Source organism: Calidris pugnax, unplaced genomic scaffold (genome assembly GCF_001431845.1).
Source record: "Calidris pugnax isolate Ruff unplaced genomic scaffold, ASM143184v1 scaffold564, whole genome shotgun sequence".
In the NCBI taxonomy this organism is placed as follows: domain Eukaryota; kingdom Metazoa; phylum Chordata; class Aves; order Charadriiformes; family Scolopacidae; genus Calidris; species Calidris pugnax.
In genome coordinates, this window is record NW_015091351.1 from 171,384 (window position 1) to 180,509 (window position 9,126).

The 9,126-nt window shown below is 58.8% G+C and overlaps 1 protein-coding gene across 1 annotated transcript in view; it reads right to left on the reverse strand.

Annotated features, from left to right (window-relative positions):
* Nucleotides 1-8,927, reverse strand: part of WDR62 (WD repeat domain 62) — a 14,727-nt gene extending 5,800 nt beyond the window's left edge. The window contains exons 1-13 of the mRNA XM_014961122.1: nt 8,790-8,927; nt 8,386-8,556; nt 8,105-8,239; nt 6,775-6,957; nt 6,536-6,696; nt 5,438-5,612; nt 5,225-5,347; nt 4,285-4,460; nt 4,109-4,200; nt 3,786-3,911; nt 3,382-3,449; nt 2,250-2,371; nt 2,086-2,161 (exon numbers count right to left, since the gene is read on the reverse strand). Of these exons, the coding sequence (XP_014816608.1) occupies nt 2,086-2,161; nt 2,250-2,371; nt 3,382-3,449; nt 3,786-3,911; nt 4,109-4,200; nt 4,285-4,460; nt 5,225-5,347; nt 5,438-5,612; nt 6,536-6,696; nt 6,775-6,957; nt 8,105-8,239; nt 8,386-8,556; nt 8,790-8,927 (1,746 nt within the window). The remainder of the gene's footprint in view (nt 1-2,085; nt 2,162-2,249; nt 2,372-3,381; nt 3,450-3,785; nt 3,912-4,108; nt 4,201-4,284; nt 4,461-5,224; nt 5,348-5,437; nt 5,613-6,535; nt 6,697-6,774; nt 6,958-8,104; nt 8,240-8,385; nt 8,557-8,789) is intronic.
* Between the last annotated feature and the right edge of the window lie 199 nt (nt 8,928-9,126).

Below are 9,126 nucleotides of genomic sequence, written 5' to 3' on the forward strand. Positions count from 1 at the left end.
TCCCTCCCTCCCTCCTTGTCTCCATCCATCCATCCATCCATCCATCCATCCATCCATCCATCCATCCTCTCCCTCCTTCAGCCTGTATCAGGATGGGGGTTGCCCCCACCCAGCTGCAGGACCTTGTGCTTGGCCTTGTTGAACCTCATGAGGTTCCTGTTGGCCAAGGTCTCCGGGTGATTCTGGATGGCAGAGACTTCCCTTGAGGGTACTGAGGGCACCACTCAGCTTGGTATCATCTGCTGCTGCTCTTCATCCATCCATCCATCCATCCATCCATCCATCCATCCTCTCCCTCCTTCAGCCTGTATCAGGATGGGGGTTGCCCCCACCCAGCTGCAGGACCTTGTGCTTGGTCCAACATTGGCCTTGAACCCCTCCAGGGATGGGGCAGCCACAGCTTCTCTGGGCAACCTGGGTGTTGGTGGGTTGGTTGGTGGTGGGTTGATGGTTGGTCTTGAGGACCTTAAAGGTCCCCTCCAACCCAGGGAAGTGGTGGAATCGCCAGAGAAATCACAGAAGGTTTTGGGTTGGAAGGGACCTTAAAGGTCATCCAGTTCCTTCCCTTCTAGTGGCTGGGACATCTTCAATGAGACCAGGTTGTCCAAAGCCCCCTCCAACCTTGGCCTTGAACCCCTCCAGGGATGGGGCTTCTCTGGGCAACCTGGCCCAGGCTCTCACCACCCTCACAAGGAAGAATTTCTTCCCCAAAATCTCATCTCAATCTCTCCTCTTTGATGCCCCGTCCCTGGGAACCTTCAAGGTCAGGTTGGATGGAGCTTTGAGTGGCCTGGGCTGGGTGGAGACATCCCTGCTCATGGAGTCATGGAAGGGTTTGGGTGGGAAGGGACCTTAAAGACCATCTAGTTCCACCCCCGGACACCTCCCACCAGAGCAGGTCTCTCCAAGCCCCCTCCAACCTTGGCCTTGAACCCCTCCAGGGATGGGGCAGCCACAGCTTCTCTGGGCAACCTGGACCAGGGTCTCACCACCCTCCCACCAAACAAGTTCTTCCTCGTGTCCCACCAAACCCACCCTCTGGCAGTTCAAAGCCGTCACCCCTTGTCCTGTCCCCGCAGCCCCTGCTCAAAGTCTCTCTCTCCATCTTTCCTACCCCCCTTCAGGTACCCAACGGCCGCAGCGAGGTCTCCGTCTCCTCTCCAGGCTGACCAGCCCCAGCCCTCGGACCATCCCCGGGGCCTCCTCCGGACCCGCTCGAGCAGGTCCCTGCCTGACTGGTGCCAGGGACCCCCAGAGCTGGACGCAGGGGGGTCTCAGCGCAGCAGAGGGGGAGAATCCCCTCCCTCGACCTGCAGCCCAGGAGACGCTCGGCTTCCTGGGCTCCCAGAGCACGTTGTCGGCTCAGTCCCATGTGCCACCCACCAGTGTCCCCAAGTCCTTCTCCACAGGGCTGCTCTCCATCCATCCGTCCATCCATCCCTCCCTCCCTCCCCTCCTTCAGCCTGTATCAGGATGGGGGTTGTCCCCACCCAGCTGCAGGACCTTGTGCTCGGCCTTGTTGAACCTCATGAGGTTCCCGTTGGCCAAGGTCTCCGGGTGATTCTCCATCCATCCATCCATCCATCCATCCATCCATCCTCTCCCTCCTTCAGCCTGTATCAGGATGGGGGTTGCCCCCACCCAGCTGCAGGACCTTGTGCTTGGCCTTGTTGAACCTCATGAGGTTCCTGTTGGCCAAGGTCTCCGGGTGATTCTGGATGGCAGAGACTTCCCTTGAGGGTACTGAGGGCACCACTCAGCTTGGTATCATCTGCTGCTGCTCTTCATCCATCCATCCATCCATCCATCCATCCATCCATCCATCCATCCATCCATCCCATATCATGATGGGGGTTGCCCCCACCCAGCTGAAGGACCTTGCACTCAGCCTTGTTGAACTTCATGAGGTTCCCGTTGGCCAAGGTCTCCAGGTGCCTCTGGATGGCAGCGACTTCCCTTGAGGGTACCGAGGGCTCACCCCAAGCCCCTCAGACCATCCTGCCCCACTGCAGCCCCCTCCTGCACCCGGGGGGAGCCGCTGCCGACACCCCGATGGCCAACGAGTGGTGGACATTGCCCTCTTACCTTCAGCACGGAGCCCTCGTCCCCTTGGGAGCCCTTGTAGCAGCGCTTCAGCTTCCCGGTGGCCGTGCTGTAGACCCTGCGGGAGGAACGGGAGGTGGCCACGAGCCCCACCAAGGGGACAGCGGGGACAGCAGGAGAAAGGTGCGGTGGAAAAGCCCCTTCACCTCACGTTTCTGTCCTGGCAGGCGACAGCGACGTGTTGCTGCACGCTGTCGATGTCCATGTCATAGAGGGTGGTTTTCTCCGCGACGTGATGCGTCCTGATGAAATGGAAGCCATCTGGGAGCTGCAGGGAGATGGGAGAGACACATTGCCTTCTCAGCCCTTCAAGATTTTGGGGAGAAAGAGCAGATCATAGAATCACATGGGGTTGGAAGGGACCCTCTGGAGATCATCTCCTCCAACCCCCCCCTGGCCAGAGCAGGTCCCACCCAGAGCAGGTCCCACAGGAACGTGTCCAAGTGGGGTTTGAATGTCTCCAGAGAAGGAGACTCCACCACCTCCCTGGGCAGCCTCTGCCAGGGCTCTGCCACCCTCAATGTCAAGAAGTTCCTCCTCACCTTTAGGTGGAACCTCTTACGTTCAAATTTGTGCCCATTTCCTCTTGTCCTGTCCCTGGGCACCACTGGAAAAAGACCAGCCCCGTCCTCCTGACACCCTCCCTTGAAGTATTTATAGGTGTTGGTCAGATCCCCCCTCAGCCTTCTCTTCTCCAGACTCAAAAGCCCCAAGTCCCTCAGCCTTTCTTCACCAGAGAGATGTTCTCCTCCCCTCAGCATCTCTGTAGCCTCTGCTGTCCCCTCTCCAGCAGTTCCCTGTCCTTCTGGAACTGGGGAGCCCAGAACTGGTCCCAGTGCTCCAGCTGGGGCCTCCCCAGGGCAGAGCAGAGGGGCAGGATGACCTCCCTCGAGGTTCTCCACCCTCTTCCTGATGCCCCCCAGGATGCCATTGGCCTTCTTGGCCACCAGGGCCCATTGCTGGCCCATGGGCATCTTGGTGTCCACCAGGACTCCCAGGTCTTTCACCAGCAGGTCACCCCACCCTGTCCTGCTTTGGGGGGTGATTCCTCCCCAGGGGCAGCACCTACACCTGCCCTTGGTGGAACTTCATCAGGTTCCTCTCTGCCCAACTCTCCAGCCTGCCCAGGTCTCACTGGATGGCAGCACAGAAGGCTGAGGGGACATTCCATCCCTTCATCCAGGTCATCCATGAATATATTGAAGAGGACTGGACCCAGCACTGACCCCTGGGGACCTCCAGCTGGAAGGTCTCCCCCCGGAGACACCCCCAACCCACCTTTTGAGCGTCGCGGAAATAAATACTCTTATCAGCACCACAGCTGATCAGCTGGAGATCCCCGCTGCCTGAGCGGAGAGAGCAGAGGGAAAGGTGATCAGGGTCTAAATTCATCACTGAGTCCATCCCCAAAAATGCTTCTTTATGATTCATAATCCATAAAAAACTGATTCTTTTAAGATCCAAGGGTGGGATCCCCCCACTACGCCCCCTCCCCCAATGGATGGCTTGGTGCTCTTCGTCTGGAGGTGCCTGTTTTCTCCCAAGGAGCCCCCTCTACCGCAGACATCGACGTTTACGTCCGTAAATCCAGAGAGAAAAACCCCATTTTCGAGGGGGAACAAGGCGAAAGGCAGCCCGGCGTGGGGGGAGGAGGGGGCTTTGGGGGCCATCCCACCCCCTACCAGCAAATTTGACGGCCGTTATGGCTGAGGAGTGGTCGTCCAGTGTCTGCTCCAGCCTGTAGTTCTTGTCTACGTTCAGGACGTGGATCAGCCTGTCCCTGCTCGCCGAAGCCAGCAGCGCCGCGCCTGGAGGCGACGGAGAAGAGAGCGTTAAAATAACCATAGGGATGGGGTTTTTGGGTCAGAGTTAGGCTGATGGTTGGACTAGATGATCTCGAAGGTCCCTTCCAACCTAGACGATTCTACCATTCTATGATTTTATGAGAATAGGGGGTTTTTGTGGCGTCTTGTGGGCACCAATCGCTGTCGGGACAAAGCCTCACCGGTCTCCGGCTTGGAATACTCCAGGCAAAGGACCTCGGAATCGTGAGCCTCCACTTTGGCCACCTCCTGCATGAACCGCAGCTCGTGAATCCTGCCGGGGGAGCACACCGTAACCAGGGGGGGTTTTGGGCAGGAAAAGGTTGAAAGGAGGGGTGGGCTTTGGGCTGCCACTTGCCGGAGGGTTCCTGCTCTGTCCCCTGAGGCCAGGTGCTCCCCGTCGGGGCTGACCTGCAGCACCCGCACCCCGGATTTCACGTCCAGGGGACCCAGGTTCTCGCTCCGGTCAGCGGGGCTGGAGGGGTCCTGGAGGTGCCGCGTGTCGTTGTCCACGTAGATGATGTCGCGCAGGTTCTTGGGGCAGGGAGTGGGGGGAGAGAGGGGACAATTAGACCCCTGGCAGGGCACAGGGGGGCTCTATAAGCGGGGAGAGGAGCCCACCCCCGTCACCCCACTGCTTCACACATCCCCGCTTCGTTTTTCCACCCTTCCCACTCGGGAAACCCCAGCATTTCAGAAGCACAACCGTGTCCTTCGGTCCTTCAGCCACAAACAGCAGGTGCAGGAGGACAGAAGACCGTTTTCCAGGCTCGCTATAATCACCAAAACCCACCCAAAATCACCGCTCCTCTCCTGCTCAGGAGCAGCTCCCTCCCCAGAGAGGGAGACCTTCTCGCTCTCTCCAACTCCCTGAAAGGAGGGTGTAGCCAGGGGGTGGTCGGTCTCTTCTCCCAAGGAACAGGACAAGAGAAAATGGCCTCAGGTGGCACCAGGGGAGCTTTAGGATGGATATTGGGAAAAATTTCCTCACCCAAAGGGCTGTCAAGCCTTGGAAGAGGCTGCCCAGGGCAGTGGTGGAGCCTCCACCCCTGGAGGTGTCTAAAAGCCGGGCAGACGTGGGGTCAGTGGTGGGTTTTGTCAGTGGAGGGTTGGACTCGAGGACCTGAAAGGTCCCTTCCAACCCAGACCACCCTATGACTCCACCAAACCTCCAGCAACCTCGTTTTCTAGAGGCAAATCCCACAGGAGGAGAGCACGGGGGGGGTGGTTGGGCTCCCTCAGCTGCTGGGGTGATGCTAGGAGCAGGGAAGGGGGTGACACCGCAGCCCCCCCGGTACCGTGCTGTAGGGACACCCAGAGCTGCCTCCCAGGGTCCAGGCGCGGATGGTGTTGTCCGAGGAGCACGTCAGGAAGGAGCCGGGCGGCAGAGGGGACCTCCCCTCCTCGAATTCGGGGTACACCTGCGGGGGTGGTCACGTGTCACGGGGAGGGGAAGGAAAAGGAGGCTGTGGGTGCCCCAAATCGCCCCCGTGGGACCCGTTCCCTCTCACCTCGACGCTCCAGACGAAGGAGCTGTGGAAAAGGTCTGACCAGACCTTCCTGACGTCCTGCAGGTCCCCGACGTCCCAGACGTAGACGCTGTGGTCCTTGTAGACGCAGGAGAGCCAGCGGCGACGGGCGTCGTAGGCCAAGGCCACGGTGTCGGGGTACTCCAGGTCCATCCTCCTGCGGGGAAGGTGACGGGGTCGGGTCTCATCTCAAGGAAGAAGCTGCATTTTTTGCATTTTTGACCTCCCTGGAGCCCACCAAGCGCTCCGCCGGAGACAGGTTGGGTTTGCAAATCAAAACGGTGACCGTATCCCGACACGTGGCCCCAAAACGAAGCAGAAAATGAAGCTGTGGGACTCCCTGGGAAGCCTGACGCCCCCCCTCCCATCCTCATCATCACCACTTTGCCCTTGTGGCCAAGAAGGCCAATGGCATCCTGGGGGGCATCAGGAAGAGGGTGACCAGCAGGTCCAGGGAGGTCATCCTGCCCCTCTGCTCTGCCCTGGGGAGGCCCCAGCTGGAGCACTGGGACCAGTTCTGGGCTCCCCAGTTCCAGAAGGACAGGGAACTGCTGCAGAGGGGACAGCAGAGGCTACAAAGATGATGAGGGGCCTGGAGCATCTCTCTGATGAGGAGAGGCTGAGGGACTTGGGGCTTTTGAGTCTGGAGAAGAGAAGGCTGAGGGGGGATCTGATCAACACCTATAAATAATTAAAGGATGGGTGTCAGGAGGACGGGGCTGGTCCCAGTGGTGCCCAGGGACAGGACAAGAGGAAATGGGCACAAACTTGAACAGAAGAAGTTCCATCTAAACATGAGGAGGAACTTCTTGACTTTGAGGGTGGCAGAGCCCTGGCAGAGGCTGCCCAGGGAGGTGGTGGGGTCTCCTTCTCTGGAGACATTCAAACCCCCTGAACATGTTCCTGTGGGACCTGCTCTGGGTGGGACCTGCTCTGGCCGGGGGTTGGAGGAGATGATCTCCAGAGGTCCCTTCCAACCCCATATGATTCTATCTCAGCTTAGATCTCCATCAAGATGAGCAATGGGGTCCGAAACCGTGCTGGGCAGTTGAGAGGGGGTACAGAGGGGCTGTGGGGTACCTCGGTGGGGAATCCTGGGTGACATCCACGCCCAGGGGGTGAGGTTTGGGGAGGTCACTCAGGTAGCACATGTCACTGGCCCGGAAAACCCTGACGGTGCCTTGGGCGCAGCCGCAGAAGATCAGCTCCTCGCCGAGGCAGAGGCAGTTCGCCAGCGGCACCTGCAGCCGCAGGGGGTCAGGTCCCTGCCATGGGGCTTCACCCCACAGCGGGGGTGTCCCCAGGGTGCCCCCCATTACCTGCAGAATGACCCATTTCTCCAGCACCCGCTTCTGGTTGAAGCGGCAGAGCAGCCCCGAGGAGGAGATGCAGAAGGTGCTGCCCGACATCACTCCCCGGCCGCAGGCCACCCCGCAGAAGACGTTGTCCAGGAGCTCTCCCAGCAGCCCCGAGCGGCCCACCAGCGGCACCGTCTCCGTCACCTGCAAAGAGGAGGGGTAGTGCCACCATTAACGAGTGTTAACGAGGGAAATTCTTTCCTGTGAGGGTGATGAGGCACTGGGAACAGGTTGCCCAGAGAAGCTGTGGCTGCCCCATCCCTGGAGGGGTTCAAGGCCAAGGTTGGACGGGGCTTTGGGCAACCTGGTCTCATTGAAAATGTCCCAGCCACTAGAAGGGATGGAACTGGATGAGCTTTAAGGTCCCTTCCAACCCAAAACCTTCTGTGATTCTCTGGCGATTCCACCACTTCTCTGGGTTGGAGGGGACCTTTAAGGTCATCAAGACCAACCATCAACCCACCACTGCCCAACCCACCACTGACCCGTGTCCCTCAGCACCGGCTTTTCGATCCCTCTGGGGATGGTATTTGGGGAGTGGAGCCGGAGGAGGAGGAAGAGGAAGAGGAAGGGTTTTAAACCAAAAATGAGGAGATTGAGCTGAGATGTGGGGAAGGACTTCTTTGCTGTGAGGGTGGTGAGACCCCAGCCCAGGTTGCCCAGAGAAGCTGTGGCTGCCCCATCCCTGGAGGGGTTCAAGGCCAGGTTGGAGGGGGCTTGGAGCAACCTGGTCTGGTGGGAGGTGTCCCTGCCCAGGGCAGGGGGTGAAATGAGATGATCTTTAAGGTCCCTTCCCACCCAAACCATTCTATGACTCTATGAAATGGCGGCGTTGGCAGCATCCCCCTGCACCCAGGGGATTTTGCACCCTCAGCTCCGGGCTGAGCCAAAGCTCCAAGGTGCACCTGCCCCAAAAAACATCAGATAGAAGTGACAAAAAATGCACAAAAACCTAACAAAACCCTTCCTACCACAGCTCTCCTTCCCGAGAGCCTGAACCCGAGCACCAGTGATGTTCGTTGCCATCTCAAAGCGGCTTAGGGCAGAGTAAAACCGAGCTGGATTTTGCCTTGTAAAAAATAAATCCTGTTTTTTTAGTTTATTAGTGGCTTGGTTTGTGAGGTTCCGGCACTCAGGTATGAGACAGCATGAATTCTGGGGGGAAAACCTGGCATTTCCTTCAGTTCTTTCTACAGGAATTGCCCTCTCCCGCGTCACATCAGCTCAGGGGATGAGGATTTAAGCGGTGCCCGGCCCCAGTTCGGGGTCAGTGAAAGGGGCAGCCCCTCACCTTCAGCTCCCTCGAGGCCTCCAGGAACCAGAACTTGACGTGGCGGTGACCCACGGTGACAAAGTAGTTGTCCTCCGAGAAGGACACGGCCACCACTTTGCAGGACACCTTGTTGGATGCCACCAGGGAACCTTTCTGCTCAGAAAAGAAGGATGCAGAGGTTGGGTCACGCGTGGCGAGCGTCCCCCCTCAACACGTCGGGGCCGTGAGTGAGAGAAATGGAAAAGGCCTGGTTTTTTGTCCCCCCCCCCTAAGCCCAGTTTGGGGAATTTCAAGCTCACCTTCCAGTCCCAGACGTTGACCACCATGTCGTGGGGGTGCCCCACGGACACCAGGTGCCTGCCGCTGGGGGAGAAGGCCACACAAGCCACCCCGTGCTTGTGACCCTGCAGCGCCGAGACCTGCGCCCGCTCCTTCACGTCCCACACGCGGATGGCCGGTCGGTGGCCATTCTGCCAGAAGAAAATCCAGGAAAATCGAAGAAAATCAGCCGTGTCCCCTTGCCCCTTCCTTTGCCCCTTCTCGCCAGCCCCCGCGGCGGCCCAGCAGCTCTTCCAACCCTCACCGGTGTTCCCACCCTCCTTAATTGGGTGGAAAACCCCCCAAAATCAGGAAATAATCCTGGCTACTCCATCCTGCTGCCAAAATTGGGGTGTAGGTGACGACAAACAAGCGGCAACCCCACCTCTCCGGTGACAATCAGCTTCCCGTCGGGCGAGAAGGCCAAGGCACTCAGGGTTTTCCTGGAAAAATATTGGGAGGAAACACACAAGGGAGGAAAAATACTGGAAACTGGGCAAGCATCGCTCCCAAAACAGCCCATGTTGGGGGATACCCAGAGGAGTTTTGGGGGTGTTTGGGGCTGTTCACTAAGAGTTTGAGGGGTGTTTAAGGGCACCTGAAGGAATTCAGGGCGTACTTGGAAGTGTTCAAGAGCTTGGGTGTATCTGGAGGTGTTTAGGGGGTGTGTGGGGGTGTCTGGAGGTGTTCAGGGGGTGTCTGGGGGTGCCTCGAGGTGGTCA